This window comes from Bemisia tabaci, chromosome 7 (genome assembly GCF_918797505.1).
Source record: "Bemisia tabaci chromosome 7, PGI_BMITA_v3".
Lineage (NCBI taxonomy): Eukaryota > Metazoa > Arthropoda > Insecta > Hemiptera > Aleyrodidae > Bemisia > Bemisia tabaci.
This window is the reverse complement of record NC_092799.1, coordinates 9,158,885-9,178,147: the sequence shown is the minus strand read 5'-3', so window position 1 is coordinate 9,178,147 and position 19,263 is coordinate 9,158,885. Positions and strand designations below refer to the sequence as shown.

The 19,263-nt window shown below is 41.8% G+C and overlaps 1 protein-coding gene across 1 annotated transcript in view; it reads left to right on the top strand.

Annotated features, from left to right (window-relative positions):
- Positions 1-2,787: 2,787 nt before the first annotated feature.
- Positions 2,788-19,263, top strand: part of LOC109035263 (adenosine deaminase) — a 37,841-nt gene continuing 21,365 nt past the window's right edge. Inside the window, exon 1 of the mRNA XM_072302240.1 lies at positions 2,788-3,041. Coding sequence (XP_072158341.1) covers positions 2,997-3,041 — 45 coding nt within the window. The 5' untranslated portion in view covers positions 2,788-2,996. The remainder of the gene's footprint in view (positions 3,042-19,263) is intronic.

The window sequence follows — 19,263 nt, the reverse complement described above, 5'->3', positions numbered from 1 at the left end:
AGTGCGCGGACGGTAATGAAAACTCACAAGAGCCAGGTAATTTTTCGCTTCCTTTTGTGTCTTCCCACCGTGCTGCTCCAAAGTAAAAACGCCTCAACTCCATTCAACACTTTTTCAATTTTTTTTCCTGACAAAATGCTGTTTTACACAAAACCTAACAAATATCCATCCTTCATTTTTGCAATACAACGCCGCCGCACCATTAGGAACTAAAAATAAAAAAATGAAGCCTTGTGGCAATTGCATTTTCTTGTAATGCAGCAGTACGTGCTGGAAAAAAGGAGAACATTTTGAGTGGAGTTACGACGTTTTTCCTGTGGACGGCAGCGTATGCTTCAGCTACGCCCAAGGGCTATACCCTCTATGCAGTGGCGTGGCGTGAATTGCGATATATCGATTGTTATGCCATTTAAACCTATGAAAAAAGATCGATTATCAGGGTGTTCGCAGCGAACACCTTAATAATCGATTATTTACCACAGCTTCAAATGGGGAAATATCGATACATCGAAAAGCACGCCACGCCACTGCCTCTGTGGTTACTCCTCAAAGACTCTAGCTCCCACAGCACAGAAGTCTGGGCCACTGAGTTAATCTATTGCTTCCTTCCTCGGTCCATTGTAACCACTCGCTTCCACCAGTAGGATCACTCCCATTTCTCCATCATCTTTCTTGTCCACAGCTTTGTATATCCATGCCGATAATCAGCCTACTTTTTTTTTTTTTTTTTTTGTAGTTTTTCCGGGAGAAAAAGTGGCGATTCTTATCGAAGATATGACAATTTAAGCATCTTGTTCCACCGGCTGTGTAAACAAAGTCGGGGGTTTCGATTTCCATCCGTTTCGCACTACCACCCCAACATGGGGTGGGTTATCAGCCTACAGTTAAGAGTCTCAGTGGGCTGATTATTGAGATTGATAGACAAAAAAGAAAATGGGAATATGGAGCGATCCCATTGGTTGAAACGGGTAGTTGTTGTAAACTGAGGTAAAATGCAGGACTAACCATAGGGTCCCTCGGAGTTGCCGTCGGTAAGTCTATTACCAACCTCCTTTGTCCATTGCAACCACCCGCACCCACCAATAGAATCGCTCCATTTCCCGTGTGTCTTTCTCGTCTATCGCTTTGTCTAGCACTCTCGATAAATCAGACCGCTGTTTGTTCTTGGATCCGGTGTCAGTGCTTTCCCATACGTTTTTCAACCCTCTACTTTCCATTTGTTGTCCCCCTTATCTTTCCGGTAGAGGGAGGGTGGCCCGCCGGCAATCTTCGGTATCACCTGGATCCATCATCCCCCGGCTGATGCACGGAGAAAAAAACTTCGTGCGCGGGACCCGAAGTTGAGGTCATATGGATCTCTGAAGTTTTCTGATCACGCATTCGAAAACTTGAGGTCGAGCTACCGAAGTTCGGGTCAGACATCGAGGCACTTCGGCATGTACCGGAGCACTTCAGATGTGTGACCCGAACCCTTCGGTATATATCGAAGTACTTCGGATGTCTGACCCGAACTTCGGCAGCTCGACCTCAAGTTTTTAGGTACGTGATCCGAAAACTTCAGACATCCATATGACCTCAACTTCGGATCCCACGCACGAGGTTTCTTTCTCCGTGCAATGTCAGTGCTTTCCCATACGTTTTTCAATCCTCTACCTTCAATCTGTTGCCTCCCTATCTTTCCGGTGTAGGGAGCAGAGACAAGAGACCCTCCATTCGTATCTCGGCTATTGTGGAAGCTTTTATATTCGGGACTTCAAAAATTACCTGTTGACTTGTCGACATGGTTGATGTTTAACAACGTGTTGGCAGTTTCGTTTGGCAAACAAGCTGAAAATGGCCGACGTTTGGGAAACTCGTTTTGCTCATAACGTCACCCGAAGCTCATCATCCACCATGTAGGTAGGTCAATAGCCGAATTAGGGTGATGACTGTTGCCCCCTTATAATTGTTCATGAGGAACTGATGAATCCCCGAAAGTAAAATCTTCCACCTGTCACCAAGAGGCCGGTGGAGGGTCTCTTGCAGAGACAAGAGACCCTCCACTAGCCTCCTAGCGACAGGTGGAAGCTTTTACTTTCGGGGTTTCAACAATTCCTTATGGACAATTATTAGGGAGCAACAGTCATCACCCTAGTTTCGGCTGTTGACTTACCTACATGGTCGATGATGAGCTTCGGATGACGTCATGAGCCAAACAACTTTCCCAAACGTCGGCCATTTTCGGCTTGTTTGCAAAACGAAACTGCCAACACGTTGTTGAACATCAACCATGTAGGTAAGTCAACAGTAGAATGCTGAAGTCCCGAAAGTAAAAGCTTCCACCATGGCCAAGATACTAGTGGAGGGTCTCTTGTCTCTGGTAGGGAGGGTGGCCCGCCGGCAATCTTCGATGTCCCCTCCTGGATCCATCATCCCCCAGCTGATGGGGGTGTGTCAGGCGCCACCCGATCATCAACCGACTGAGACCCATCTCGCCGACCGGCCCCGGTCGGATGTTCGGATGCAGCATCTTCGCAACGCGCGTTACAGGGAAATCGCACGGGCATTTTTTACCGGTCGTATCACGAGCCATTACATAATGACCGCTCAATATACTCGCAAATGGGGGGAGGGGGGGGGGGCGGTGGTAGAGCCGTCTCGTTCTAGCCGCGTCTCGCGCTCGGCGTCTCTGACACACTCCGCCACCGCGGTACATCAGCTTTCCGCCTCTTATTACTCCTTCATTCTGACCCGGGATTCGTTTCAGCGCCCCCCCTCCCCCGTTCTTATCGCTGTCTGCTTTTTTCCGAAGCTCCCGCCCCCTCGCCCTCTCCGCGGCGGGTGTGCATCTCGAAGTAGTTCATTCACTTTTCGCGCAGTCATCCGCGGGATTTCGCGACGAACGCAGGTCTCTCGCACGAACACGTTTTTTTGCGATATTTATTTATTTACACTCGTTTTTTTTTCTTTCCGCGTATTTTTGTTCCGTTGCGCTCGCTCCCTTCCGCTCTGACAAAATGGACTATGAAATATCCGAGGGCAACGTATTCTCGAAACCGAAAGTGAGTATTTGCAATCCTTCCTCTGCAATCTTTAATCCATAGGCTATACTTTGTTATAATGCCCTTATTTTTTTTAATTTTTTTTTTACTTTTTTAATTTTTATTTTTTCAATTTTTAATTTTTTTTAATTTCTTATTTTTCATTTTTTTAAATTTTTTATTATTTTTAATTTATTATTTTTTAATTTTTTTTTACTTTTCGTTTTTTTTATTTTTTCAATTTGCTTTTTATTTATTTTTTATTTTTTCCGGGTTTTAATTTGTTTACCCTAAGAAAACCAAGAAATTCATGACCTTGAAATTTTGTGGGGATATTCTTCACATGCATGGTATAATTCACGGAGGGTTTTAAGGGCTTGAATTGCTCAGCTTTCATGTAAAAATAAAATTAAAACATGAGGGAAAAACGATGCAACGCGCAATGCACTGAGCCGGTTTTTGATTGAAATCGTCCAAATGACAACGTGACTTTTCAACTGTTCGGATAAAATTCTCTGGGGAGTTTTCAGCGGGAATTAAAATGTAAAAAAAAAAAAAAAAAAAAAAAAAATACCAAAAAAAGGAAAACAAACAGTGTGGAAATTATATTTTGTAATGTAACAATTAAAGAGTGATGAATACTTAAGTGCTAATCTTTGAAACGATTAGGTACCAGTCGTTTCGACTGATGCTCGTTTTAAAATCTACTTTGAGGAAAAATCAAAATTAATAGCTCTCGTTTTCACCTCTGCATTTGAGATTGATGTTAATCTACATTCATGTAATGTTTCAACTTAAAACGTTTTTTGCTCAAAAGCACAACATATCACAATGGCTCTCATAATTCGTAATACTCAAAGTTGACAGTATACGTGACGGAGTCAGGCAAACGGCCTTTGAAATGACACTTCAATTTTGGCAGTATGGCAGAAGCCCCGACTTGGATTTAAAACTACAGATTTCAATTTTCGATTTTTTTTTTCAGTTTTTTGTTGAATAATGCAGCATTAGCTGCTATAAGCTGTGTTATTGTTATTTCGTTTATTTTTTCCCTGCCTCAATTACATGATGAGTGATTGAGACGCTCATCAAATTCCCTGGTACCCTTTACCATGAAAAATATTCTCACAAAATTCCAAGTTAATTTCCGTGTTGCTTTTCCTTTTAAATAAAATAAATAAAACGTCAGAAAAATTAGACATCACATGAGGTTGATAGACAAATTCCTGTGATTAAATTTACCAAATTACATATATGAAATAGGATAGAAAAGGCGGGGGCGAGGCTGAAAAACACAGTAATTTATAAAACATGGTACGTTTCGACCTGTCTCCCGGTCATTATCAACCGTCGAAGAAAATTAAAAATCTAAAAAAAACAGAAGCTAAAAAAGGCTGCCATGACCAGGGACTGGTAAAATTGTTTTTTAGCTTTTGTCTTTTTAGATTTTTCAATTTTTTTCAACGGTTGAGAATGACCGGAAAACCGGTCGCAACGTACCGTGTTTTATAAATTATTGTGGTTTTTCAGCCTTGTCCCAGCCTTTTCTGTCCTATTTTATATTTGTGTTCTCGGGCTGCCATAGTGTACATTTGTCGAATTACATACATACATAGGTCTCTTTATAGCACTCCATGGCGTTCTACGACATCTAACCCCCATGGCCCCCTGTCAAATCACAATCCTTCGGGCATCGAGTACCTTAACATTTCTGCTTCAATCCCATCCCTCCAACCTCTCATTAGGCGCTCTCTACGCCTTTCCCTCAAAGGAACCCAATCAAGGACCTTCTTTGGCAACCTGTCTCCTGCCACCCTCCAAACATGACCATACCGAATAAGTCGTTTCGTCGTACTGTCATGGACGATGGTCTGTTCGGCTTCTATGATCTCCCGTACCGTCTCATTCTTGACGCGATCCTTTCTTGAAATACTAGCGGATTATAAACAATAATTTCTCATCCAGCAATTAATTTTTAACTTTTTTACCGAGTGCAGCGCATGAACTTTTCATGAGGGAACATAATCATCTTGAAAAGATTTAGTTATCACATTGTCCATTCAGCCGTGCTGAGGAAGAACGCCGTATGAACATTCGAGAGTCGCCAAATTTCTCCGGATAAAACACGTGTTTCTCAGGGAAGTTATGCATATTTTTCTGTGAAATTTTCAAATATTTTAGATCAAATTGCAGACAAAATGATCTCGAAAATTTGAGAAAAAAATATTCAAATTTTTTCCAGTAACTCCAGTTTTGATGAAAGGAAATCTGGCAATGTCTAAAGGCCCGTACGGCGTTTTTCCTTAGCACCGCAGCATTGGTCGGTACAAAACGCGGGAGGTGGGACCTACCGTTGCGTTGCCACCGCCGAGCGCCTGCAAAACGGTCGGACGCAGCATGCTAAACACGAGGTGTAAATTACACCCAACGCCACGCCGCACAATGGATCGAGTTAATGGGATAGGTCGAATATGAAATTACTTAATAAAACTGCAAATTTTTATGTTTAATTCGTTATATTTTAAATTTCTAGAGATGTTCCTGAAAGAAAATTTTACGAGAAAACCCATGGGACCACTTTTAACGTCTCAAAGTTTTCTATGAACGGAGTTATGAGCTTTGAAAGTTTCCAAATTTCGTCCGACCTCCCCTATTGACTCGCTCCACTGTGCGCCGGTGAGCACTAATCAGCTGTCTCGTTACATTCGCTGCACGTGAGGGCCGTTGCCGCTAATGAGTTATGCCAGTGGCGTGGCATGCGTGACAATATACCGATTGATGCCATTTAAACCCATGGATAAGGATCGATATACAGGGTGTTCGCAACGAACACTGCAATAATCGATTCTTTAACATAGCTTTAAATGGGGAAATATCGATAATCGATCATTCACGCCTTGCTACTGAGTTACGCAGAAGTGCGTCGCGTCGCAGACGGACGTGGACGTGTACCAACACGCTGACGCGACGCACAGTGGAGCGGAAGCTATGGATTCGATCGACTTGAATCCCTCGAAATAAATCAATCGATCGATACCGATACTATTGACAAATTATTCAGTGAAGAATGATTCACGCATTAGACTAGGTATTCTCGAGACACCACCGGCCGTCGTAACGACCAACAAGAAAACAAAGGTCCAAATTTCGTCATGCGCCAGTGTGTGTCCATCGGCGGATAAAGCAACTTGGTAACACCGGATTTCCTCCATTTAAACCCATGGAAATATATCGATTCTTGAAGGGGCCAGGTGCTCCCACAAGAATCGATTATTTAGCATAGGTTCAAATGGAGGAAATCCGGTGTTGCCAAGTCGCTGGATCCGCCTCTGTGTGTGTTTTCACTGAATAAAAGCTTTCTAAGTGGAGATCGAAATGAAGGAATCCTTTTCAAGGAAACTTTTCATGCAAAGATTGGTAGTGAATACATTAGCAGAGTTGCCACTTTGTATGGCTGTGGCTTTGCGACTCCAAACTCTCTCAACTCAGGGAATTTCCTCCATTACGGCCTAAACCTTGAGAGTTTTTTTTTGAGACTGGAAGCTTGTTTTCTGAGAAAACCAGCAACACCATAATGTCTCTCGCAAAATGTTGATTAGAATATAGTGCTCAAATCACAAATCCTTGTTGCGGGAAAGAGCTCAAATAAATGAGCATTTTTGGTTTGCACCGCTCAACAAGATGACGCGTCATCGTGGGATCATTGGACGTATTTCTAGCAAACAGAGCTATGTGCAGGTGGGAAAGATGGGGTTTGCTCGTGGTGAGCTGGATGAGAAATAATATAAAAGTGTGCGTGGTTCCTTTCGATGAAATGGAAAAGCGGTATTTTAAATCAACCAAACGGAACTATGTGCCAACTGTATGCGGGACTTAAGAGCTGCGGCATGGAAAAAGAGCGTTGTGGACATGTGGACCCTCTACGAGTCAAAGCTCGCGCGGAGCGCGGTCGTCGCCGCTGACGTCACTGGCGCTTTATAGTTCCCACTCATTCTTACGACCCTCGACTAACGAACTTACCCCATATTTCCCACCCACCATTGTTCACTGGAAAAAAACACATTGGATCTAGAGTCCAGACTCTTGAAAACATTGACAAGAAAAAATAATCTTGATTCAATCAGATTTTTGCTTAAATCAATAGGAAATCCGCTCAAATTAACCCTCTATGGCGTAGCGTTGCAAATTCGTAACAACGGATTTTCGGGGTTTTTGTAAATTGAATCTTTCCCGTGTGCCATGATTTTGCAAAATTTCATAACTTTTTTCTTTTTTTGAAAAATTGATTCCCTTAACTTTAAAATTTTGAGAAACAATTTGGTACTCTATTTTTTATGCAAGCTACAAAAAGATTAGTGTCCCCTAGAATCTGAGATCCAAAATTAATACATGCCATGAAGGGTTAAGAGGCTTGATTCTTGATTTAAGCAAAAATCCGATCGAATCAAGAGTATTAATTCTTGTCGATGTTTTTCAGAGTCTGGACTCTAGATCCAATGTGTTTTTTTTTTCCATTGTTCTGTTTGGTATAACGTCCAATTTACAGTGACTGAGGTTCCGAAGGTGGACCAAATCCACTCGAGGAGATTCGACTCAAAAGTGGACTACATTTTGCAATTCGGAACTATACTTTCTGACCCAGTTCAGAAACAGCTTAACTTCAAGTAATCTCCCTATGTACTTAAGTGTGTTTACGGATGAGCCAGCAATTTTAGTTCCTAATTGCAAAATGAAGTCCAAGTGTCACAAATCCTCCACGTGAACTTACGGACTTACACAAACTTTTGGACCTCAGTCGCTCTAAATCACCCCACGATGACGTCATCGTGGTGGACGGTCGAAGACCCGATTCTTAAATTCGACAAAGAACTATCGTTATATCATGAATTTTTGCATAACCCCACGGGGAGACATCATGGCGAGTGACCCCGGCGAGAGAGTGACCAAAATTTCTCGACGATAAACTGTGCGCGGCGCTATAACAACAAAGCCCGGGGGTATCACGCGCGCTTTGTTTGAAATTGTTACGAGTAAAACAAGCAAAAACGCGAGTGCGAGTCGGATTATGGCGGAGTGGACGCGTAGTAACCCACTTCCGAGTAAAGTCCATTCATGTTCGCGGATCAAAGGGTTCAGCTGAAGCGTTTTATCGGGAGTTGAATCGTGAGCAGGTGCCCTCTGAGCGCTCCCTTCTTCCCGGGCTGAAATATGTAATTTTTCAAGTTTTCCGGGTGAAACGTCTTCGATAAATACGTTTCCGCGTAGTTTCACAGGCGTTTTCATCGGAGTCAGGGCCGGGAACTTAACAATTTTTTTTTTTTTTTTTTTTTTTTTTTTTTTTAATGAGGGGGAAAAAAGCTCAAATTATATTTGGACGTATTTCTGTTAAACGGAACTAAGCGCCATAGGGGGAGGAAGGTAGAGGGGGGCTTGGATTGGTGGCGGAACAGGGCGTCGGGCTCATTCCGTCCTATACTCGCAATGCTTTCCCATGGCGCTTAGTTCCGTTTGACCGAACGCGCTATCCGGCATTCTAAATTCCTCAAAAGGCACTCAAATTGGCGCTTAGTTCCGTTTGATAGTGGAGCCGATGTGGAACCAGGTTCCGCGTCCAGTAAGTTCAGCAGGCCGATCACTGAAATTGATAGACAATGCGATAGACAAAGCTGTAGACAAAAAGGATATGGAGGGATCCTATTGGTGGGTGCGTGTGGTTGCAATGGACAAAAGGAGGTAATTAATAGGCTCACTGACGGCAACCCGCGGGAGACCCTAAAGTCAGTCTATAATTTTCTCCTTTAGTCTAGAAACCTATCATTTCAACCTATAGGATCGCTCCCCTCTCCCTAACTCTTCTTTGTCTATCGCTTTGTCTATCATCAATTTGAATAATCAGCCCGCAGTTCCGGTCTAAGTTGAGGTTTTGTTGAGGATTGGGTCCGGGTTTCGGTCTTGCGGGCAGTGGCGTGGCGTGCTTTGCGATCTATCGATTTTTCCCCATTTGAAGCTGTGGTAAATAATCGATTCTTAAGGTGTTCGCTGCAAACACCCTGTTTATCGATACTTTTCCATAGTTTCAAATGGCCGATCAATCCGGCATACATATTATTCCACTTTAAACTTATGTTAAATAATCGATTCTTTTCGGAACACCTGGCTTCTCCAAGAATCGATACATTTCCATTCCATAGGTTTAAATGGAAAAAAAAAACAATGTTACCAATTTGCTGGATCCGCCAATGGACTCGACCCGGATCGTTTTCTGTAACGTCAATCCCCTACTTTCCTCTTAAGCCTGCCGTGCTAAGGAGAAACGCCGTATGAACATTCGAGGTTGCCACATTTCCCCGGATAAAGCATGCATTTTTGAGAGAAAAATATTCATATTTTTCCTCGAAATTTTCAGATATTTGAGATCGAATTGGGAACAAAATGTCTAAAAAATTTAAAGAAAAGTATTCAAATTTTTCGGCGAATCCGTTTTTTATTGATGGAAATTTGGCGAAGTTCAACGGCTCGTACGGCGTTTTTCCTCAGCACGGCAGAGCTCAGAAACCGAGGAAATTCCTCTCGGCGGGACGTTGGTCAGTCTCGACCGCACAATTAAAATCCGCGGAAGCGGTCACTGCCTTTATAAGCCGCTTTCGGACGGAGGCCGCCCGCATGAAGTTCAATGTTTCGTGCATGCAGGAGGCTTCGTTTGACCTCAGCCTTTGCGTTGCGCGGCGGCCAGGATGCCGAGCCATCACTTCCAGGCGCTTTCCCATCTCCGAGAAATTCGAGACGCCGCGAAATTCACGCGTGATTATCAAAGCTCCAATGCGTAAGTAGGCGAGAGCTTTCCCTCCACCGGTCAGTGACTTGACCGGGAAAAAAGTCCGAGTTAAATGGACGGAGCTTTCGGTTTGTCTGTCGTGTCGGTTACGTGACACTGGTCTGTCGTGGATCAAATATCATTAGGCGAAAAGTAGCGTTGACCTCTTAATTGCACTGGGGAAAAAAACACATTGGATTTAGAGCTCAGACTCTTGAAAACATTGACAGATAAAAAATACTCTTGACTCAATCGGATTTTTGCTTGAATCAAAACGAAATCCGCTTAAATTAAGAGGCTTGGTTCTTGATTTAAGCTAGACTCTGATTGAATCAAGAGTACTTTTCCTTGTCGACGTTTTTAAGAGTCTGGACTCTAGATCCAATGTGTTTTTTTCCCCAATGTGATATGAGCGGTCTGCATCCACACGGATGTGCGTAAGGGATCTCTTTTTTTGTTTTTCTTTTTTAGGGGTCGAAAGCCCGATGAGGATTAAAGAATTGAACCGATTATTTTCCAAATCAAGGAAGCGCCAAAATTGCGAATGCGAGAGAACCAGAAAAACGCTTTTTATGAGCTACAATGTTAAAATCATGATCCACTACTCACAACCGATTAAAAGAGATAAAACGCTGGGGGAGTTCTTTCCTTCAACAACACAGCAAGTTTTCCTTCATTTTGGCTAGGTATGTGACGCGCGTGCCGAGGAGTTAAAATAGTGGTATCACAATCACACAATCTATTGCTCGCAGTCCCCTGGTAAAAATTGGCGATAGGAGCTGCGTTTCATACGAGCTGCATACGAGTTCTTATAGCCGACTGAGGAGGGCGATAGAAAATCATATAGCTGGCTGTAGAAAGTGGAAAAAATCGTACGGCCGGGCTACACGAAGCAATAAAAAATTATACAGCCGGGCTATAGTTCCTATCGCTGGGCTTTACACTTTATCGCCTGGCTGTTGCTTTTTCGCCATCGGCTTTAAAAGGCTATAAGAAATTGAGTAGAAATTTTTGTGCTTTGTAAATCCTTAAGTTTATACTGAATCACCATAACATTTACAAAACGCACATTATATTTTCCTTTACTACATATTTTTTTTCATCAATTAAAATGAGAATAAGCCACACAGAGTGTGCAAACATTTTAAAGTCACGAGTTGAAAAACGCTGACTCCGCGAGATGAAATATTAGAGCCTAACACAAAGCGGAGCGGCGGCGCACCGGCGCCTACAAACCTAACAGGGATACTTCACGCATTGTGCAATGCGTGAAGTATCTCTGTTAGGTTTGAAGGCGCGCCAATGCGCGTTCAGCGCTGGCTGCCCGCCCGCCGCGCCGCGCCGCGCCGCAGCGTACCGCGGCGCTTGAAGCAACTATTTCACACCAGAGGTATTGCACAGTATCATACGAAATTGAGAGCGCTCCAACATATTAGGAATGTCAGGCATCCCTCAAAAGAACGGAGCTTTCCTCACATATGAAATCAATATACTGCGGCCCAAAAAGAGAGCGGTAGTCCAAAAACTCACTAAGTCTTAGCATCCGTAATTAGTAACGTTTAGCATACACTTTATCGCCAGGCTGTTGCTTAATCGCCATCGGCTATAAACGGCTATAAGAAATTGTGTTGCCGGCTATAGAAGCTATTGGAAATCTTACAGCCGGCTGTAGGTCTATGGTATTTTGGAACACAGATTCTACTGCCAATTTTTACCAGGGTCGATAAAAATAGCTCAGTTTTGTAGAGGTTCTTTCGTCCAATGCTGCAGCTAGTTTTCCTTCTTTTTGGAAGGTATATGACACGCTGTTAGAAGTTAAAATATTGGTATCTTAATTTATTGCTCTCGCAATGAATTGATCAGAAGAGTATAAATTTTACAGGAGTTCATTCACTTAACTACTAAGCAAGTTTTCCTTCCTTTAAGCAGGTATGCAAAACGCGCGTTACGCGCGGAGTTAAAATAGTGGTATCACAATATACTGCTCACAATCATGTCATGTTATGAGCAGTAGAAGTAAATTGTTTCCAAAACTAGCAACAAATCTTCAAAATTCAATGGAATTTTTCTCGCATTCCCCGTTTTCCCCTTGAAACTTTCAATTCTAGCAAATTGCTCAATTCTTGGAATATTCGGACGTTTTTACGCTAAATGATGAGGGATTTACTCATACAAGATGTAAGCTCTAAGCTCAAAACTGCGAATCTCATAATCTCTCCCCTTACTTATGGCACAATGTGCCGGATTCCGTCGTAAACAAAGTAAGTAAGAGAAAGAAAAATGAGAAAAATCCAACCTGTTTCTCAATATTCAGCTTATAATATTTTAATTGGACAACGTCTGGCAAACGGAAAGCGATTACTTTTTTGTTTTTTTTTAATCAACTGAGTTTAGGGTAGATTCAACGCCGTTCAGGAGCATATTTTCCTGTCCAAAAAAGTTAAAGTTTGTAAAAATGATGTAGCATGATATCTTTAAACTTAAAGTGTGTTCTTTATCAGTAGCGTGGTGTATTTTGTGGTATCGATTGATCTTCCATTTAAACCTATTGAAAAGGATCGATAAACTGGGTACTCACAACGTACACTTGATAATCGATTCTTTACCACAGCTTCAAATGCGAAACATCGATAATCGATCATTCACGTCTTGCCACTACTTTTTACATTGAACTCCACAGAAGACTAATACTTCAAACCTAATTTCCTCCACCATGATGTTAACTGAACGATGTCTACTTCAGCCGCCGCTGTATTTCATCTCACAGTGATAAAATCTCTATTTTATTGATCAATGAATGTTTAATCGATCGAATGCATGAATTAATGGAAAACTCCGGACTTTTCATCTGGATTTCCATAAGTGCAGCTGGCGCCTCTCGAGAGCCATAAAGTATGACGTGTTCCTTGGCACCTGACAGCAGAGCTCCCCGCGGAATGAGCGATTTTGGACGATTTCATCTCACAGTGATAAAATCTTAGTTTTATCGATCGATGAATGTTTAATCGATCGAATGCATGAATTAATGGAAAACTCCGGACTTTTCATCTGGATTTCCATAAGTGCAGCTGGCGCCTCTCAAGAGCCATAAAGTATGACGTGTTCCTTGGCACCTGACGGCAGAGTTCCCCGCGGAACGAGCGATTTTGGACGAGCATCCATCCTCGCATCAGTGTAATCCCATTGATGTAACGCTTAATGTAATGTGCTAATGCATTTTAACCATTGACATCCACGTTAAATGTATCCGCGCCAAAGACGGTAGCACGCTGGATGTGTGAGTGTATGTCTGGGCAACCTGCCACGAAGATCCCTGGGCAGGAAGAGCGTATCTCGGTGTGATTAGGATTGGAGTGATGGGGGTCTGGACCAGGAGGACGGATCACTCGGCGGTCGGATGATCGGAGTGGAGCGTGTGCCGAGCGGTGAGATCATGAATGAATTTTTGGACTTGGAGGACATCAATGATCGAGCGCGTTGACGTGTGGTCATTGCGCGTGATTGGCTACATGGTTGTGACGGGTTGGTACATAGTCGTCGAGATCGGATACCATTGCCGCCGGGCAGGATACGTCTGGCGTATCACTCTGATAGCTTTTCACACGCACGGGAAAACTCTTTTTTCTTTACCCCCTCCCGCTCCTTCTCTGAGGAAAAGAGGAAAAGAAGAAAAAGGAGAGGAAAGAGGAGGAGAGAAAATAGGAGGAGGGGGAGGAGAAGGAGAAGGAGAAGAAGGAGAAGAAGGAGAAGGAGAAGAAGGAGAAGGAGAAGAAGGAGAAGGAGAAGAAGGAGAAGAAGGAGAAGAAGGAGAAGGAGAAGAGGAAACAAAGACATGGAAGGAAGTGGAACTATCAATCTTTTACCCCTTATCATCTTCTTCCCCTTTGTCTTCTTCTTCTTCCTCTGATTCTTCTTCTTTTTCGGCTTTCTCCTCCTTCTTCTTCTTCCTCATTCTTCTTCTCCTTCCTCTTCTTCCCCTTTGAGAGAATAAGAAGAAACAGAGGGGAAAAAACTTATAATTTTCCGGATTTCCACACTCTTTGAATGGGATTTCTTATTACGACAGCTAGGATTCCATTGGTATAGCGAAAATACTGGTTGTCTAAAAAATAAATCCGATGAGAGAAATTTCAACAGGACTTCCCCCGAAGATGTGAAATTTCATGTAATGAAATTCCACGATGATATTTTATAAGATTTCGTAAATTTCATGAATTTTTTTAAAACTTGTGCAATGGATTCAACATGCTACGAAACCTCGAGGAATCAGTTGAACCTTAATATTGAAATTTTGAGGGAAAAATATGAGTTAAATTTCGGAATGACTCATGGAATACTTGGATAATTTGAGCCCCTAGAAACTCGTTGAAGTTTCATGGAAAGTGAAGTCAGAAAAATTGACAAAAGTACTTGGGCAAGTCATCCATTCATGCCATGTCATTCATTTCTAACTTCGAATCGAAGAACAGCCTCTGAGCCGGTTGGTGCATGTGTGACCTCTGCTCAATTTTTTCCCTGTCCACTAATCTTATCAAAACTTTCACTCAGTTTATTGCAATCGTGCAAGAGTAAGTGGTTGGATGGATAGAATATTGAGTTGAAACCTCTTACTCGCCGCATTTAGAAGTATTTGAGGCAATCGCATTTTAGGTGAGTCTCCAACTGATTCCGGATTCTTTGCGCTTCTCATTTTTACAAAGTCCCTGAATGAATCAGAATTTTTGTATGTCTTTTAGATCAGCACTGCCTCGTTCTTAGTGGCGGCGCCGGGGGCTAAAACAGGAGGGGGGGGGGTGAAATTGGGGAAAATAAAAGGGGGGCCGGGCGGCTCTCCCAGCCGAGAGGTACCTCTACAGAACTTTTTTTGAAAATTATGTATATCCAGAATGCAGTTTTCGGTTGTTTTCACGATAAAATATGCCCTTCAAGAAAAATAATTTCTCAGAGTTTTAAGGGGGTCGCCTTTGTGCCCTTCCCTCGAGTGTACCGCTACCAATTGTTCTGTGCCAATCAGCTCTAATCTATCAGGCTTTTTAACTTTTTGATCATATAGATTCACCTAGATTTACTTTTATTGGTCTCATTATATTATCAGCAAAACAGAAGGAGAGTTGGAGGCTGTGGCATGTAGTGCTTGAGAACATTACAAATTATGTAATTACGTAATGGTTTTATGTGTTACTTCCAGGAGATAAGAAGGGCGGTAAGCCAAGATCCAGCTACATCTTCGATTTGTAGTACAATTATAGAACACAAATGTTTTTATCTAAATAATCTAAATGGTGAATCGTTTTTTATAAACGTGATATATTTCTGCATATGCTGCGTGCTCGATATTCGCAAATGAGAATGAATAGAACAAGTTGCTAGAATTTCGAAGTGACTAACGACTATGAGCTGCTGGCAAAGATGTTGTATTTCACACCTTGTAAAGTTACTTTACTACACGTGGGAAGTGTCCGAGAAAAATCCTCTGTAGTTTTCCCCATAAAGTTGTTCCATATATCATATCATGCAATAATGATGACACATTGGAAAAATGCATGGTCGCGAGGCGCCAAGAGACGTCTCATCTCACAGTTGCAACAAAACTTGCAATGTGTCAGAGGAAGTATTTTAATAATGTCCCCGTGGCATTGGTGCTGTCATTGTTTGTGTCATTTGGCAAAGTTGAAGGATTGGTTACGCACAATGGAGGTTTTTGATTCAACTCATCGTAAGATACTATAGTAAAAGTAGGTCAGACTGACTCAGACTGATTTGTAAAACAAGTCACTCCGACGTTAACTTGAATCATCTGCGCGTCATCCTGAATCAGTCTGTTGTGGACAAACGCCATTGTGACCAGTGTGTGATCAAAGCGCTCGGACTAGGATGGATTGCTTTATGGAAGAAAGTCAGTCGAGGTCAGACTAACTGATCAGTAATTAGGGTAGAAGCGGAGTCAGAAATCTTTCATGGGGTGCGGGAGGAAGGTTTGGTGGTTAACATTTTTTCTGGGTGAGCCTCTCTTCCTAGGCAATATGATGCATTTAATAGGATTTTGCACACTGCAGTGCTGAGAAAAAACAGCGTATGCTGCTGTGCTGAAGAAGAACGCCGTATGAGCCTTCAGTTGTTGCCATATATTTCCTTTAAGCAAAACCGAATTTACCGTGAAAATTGTGAATATTTTTCCTCAAATTTTCAGTCAATTTTGTTCACGATTTAATCTAAAATATCTGAAAATTCCGAGGAAACATGTGCGTAGATTTCTTCAAAATTACATGTTTTATTAGGGAAAATTTGGCAACTCTCGAATGTTTATACGGCGTTTTTCCTTAGCACGACAGTATGGCTATTCAAATTGTGTCAAAGTCCCTCGCACAAATTTGTAAGGACAGTTGTAAATATTTTCTCTTGAAAATCTCAAGTGCCTTAGATTACTTAAATTGCTCACAAAATCCTCAGAAAAATTCGAAGAAGAGTGCTCACAGGTTGCCCTCAAATTGGAATTTTATCAGATGAAACTTGGCACCGCTTGAAGGCTTATACGGCGGCGTTCTTCCTTAGCGAGTGGTCTTGCCTCCTCTCATCTTAAGCCATATTTTGCCTTAAGACAAACAGGTAACAGGTATCGAAGAGTCGAAAGAAGGATTAAATACCTACATATATTTCATCTGCGATTGCTCACCAAACTTTCGCCTGCGTTCCGTGTAACTTTTGGATCAATTTCTTCCCGCAATTCTTGCACTTTGATGTCCCACCGCGAGATAATTTTTTCTCATTAGCCAATGTTTGATCAGTGCGACGAGATTTTTTTCTGTCTGATAATTGCACACTTAACAAGACACTTCACACGTGAATAAGTGGTACTCTCATGCACGCAATTTTCTTATCACCGTTTCATTCATTAAAGCACGGAGAATCATCGAAAGCTCCCCTGGATTTCAAGATCAGAATAAAAAGTAAGCAAGCATTGAATATTACCTTTCAAGGTCTTCTAGGTCTATGATTATGACTTCCCGTAGTGAAGCTTTCCAGCCTGCGTCGAGATAGGTAACCGCCAATTTCAGTGTTACCAATTATCTTGGGGGTCACTAAACGTGGGGTATCGTGGGGGTCAATGGATATTGGCGCAGTCAACAGTTCAACTACGCTGAACACAAACAGAAATAAAAATAATTGGAAAGTTTTCAAGCTCTGTGAGCTTAAACTTCAAAGTTGTTCAAAGACCGGAGGAGTGCTTATGTCGTTGAACAAGGATTAGAGCTGATCTCCGAGCTAAGTTTTCTTACTAAGGAGCGCTGCTCGGTGATGGAACTAGGGAAAAAGAATCTGAGCCTTGATTCCGCGGATTATCTAGTTTTGTTTGTTTTCAGGAGAGGAATCATGATAGTTGTGAAAAAAACTGTTTGTTCTTTTCTTCTGTTTTTCGTCATCTTCTCTTTAATAATCTCATGGGAAAGCGTTATGACATATTCTTTCAAAAAATTAAAATAAAAGCAGGCTTTTGAAACGGCGTAATTTAGATGCGTGTGTTAACAGTTCCTGCAAAAAGGTGGCTCGGACGTAAACTAACAAATATTAGGTTCTGAATAAGGCCCTCTCCTGAAAATGAAGGAGAAAGGAGGAGGATTTATTGGCATATTTAAAGAGGGGGGCGTAGGGGGTGTGCGTCCCCCCCCCCGTTCGCCCAAGAAAAAGACGAAGAAAAAGGGAAGAAAGAGAGAAGAAAGGAACAGAGGAAAGAAGAAGAGGGGCGCGTAAATTTATTGGTGATTCATGACGAAATTGCATCAATCAGCATATTGGATGCTTTAAAATCTCGAAAATTTTCTGGAGGAGGCTTACAGACCCACCCTCACCCTCCTCCCCCGTCCGAAGCATCTGAATCTGCCCAAGGGAGGTTTTTAATGTGATACCATGAACTTATGGTTTGATATATCATTCTACATATAATTTGATACAAATTTCAAAAAGAAGGACTGAGGCGAAACGATTTTTTTTCCGGAAAATCTTGGAATTACATCATGCAGTAATTAATATATTCGAGGTTTTAACTAAGTTACGAGATAAGGTTTAAAATTCTGCCCATGTAGGTAACGGTAACGATTTAACAATGAGTAAGTCTAAACGCTATGTTGTGCGCACGTGGGTAGAATTTGCAGAGTGATTGTGGCATTACTTTGATCAGTCCGATCCGCAAGATAATTTTGCAAACGTTGCAAAAAATATGATACAAAATTATCTGCACCTTGAAACAATTTATACACCTTGATAATTTTCTTTCTTTCTTTTTTTCTTTCTCTATCAAATCAGGCTATTTAAAAAGAGCATGCAAGGTCAAGCAGATTTCTCCGAAAGATCCAATCCGATGATATTTAGAGAATTAAAAAAAAAAAAAATTGCGCCTCGCAGATTTTTCTGCGTGATACATATATGTGTGAAAATTTAAGGAGATCGAGGTTTTGAGTCTCTGCTAAATCTATTTTATTTGTTCATATCGTGTCCGACTTATGGTTTGAATCCGCTCCGGTAAAAGAAAAGTATTTTGTTGTTCATTTAACCTTTGCTGCTTTACTTTTCTTTTTTCCTTATGAAAAAATAATTAAACAACCTCTTCGATCGGGAGTATAGGTGACTTTCCACGAGACGTAAAAATTGCCTAAAATTTGTTCTCAGAGAATTATCAAAATAGAAGTCGTCAAGTAAATTAAGAGTGCAAAATTTGAGAATTTTCACGGTGATTTATATTTCTACCGCAAGAAAAATTATTTTTCTTACCAACTCTGAGAAAAATGTAGAGTTGCTTCAATATTGCCATAATAAGGTTTTCGCGTGTGTGTTTAAGTAAACAATTAGTATTATGCTTCATTTACAAAGTGGCATAAGACGCCATTTGATTTACCTTGCCCGACGCGACATCATTCACCGCGATGTCTATGTCAACGCCTTGACGCAACTATTAGTGCTCGACGGACGTGCTCGTTGCATACCAAAAATTTGAAGGGGCCCTAACGTTTTTCTCGCTCTACTGCGCTGGTTGATACGCGTGCAGATTCCGCGGTAGTCATGTGCAATTAACATCGTCCCTCTGACGTAAGAGCGTATCTCATATTCCACATGAGCCCTGTCCTCCGCATAACTCTATGCTCTCGGGGCCCACGTGTAAATCGAGATACGCCCGTTCGTCAGAGAGGCGACGTTATGAGGAGTCCTACAAAACGGAGAACGCATGTCTGAAATACTCCATGTACCAAAGGTTTGAAAATCAAGTGAAAAAGAATCGCACTCACTTGCATCAAATTTCAAAAAGCCCTCTTCAAATGACACGAGGCAGTGCGATATTTTTAATTTTATTTTCAAGAGTCGTAAAAAAGTTAGCAAAATCTGGAGTACCTATATAGGGAGAGTATGGACATATCGAAAATTTTGAGGTTCGGTGAT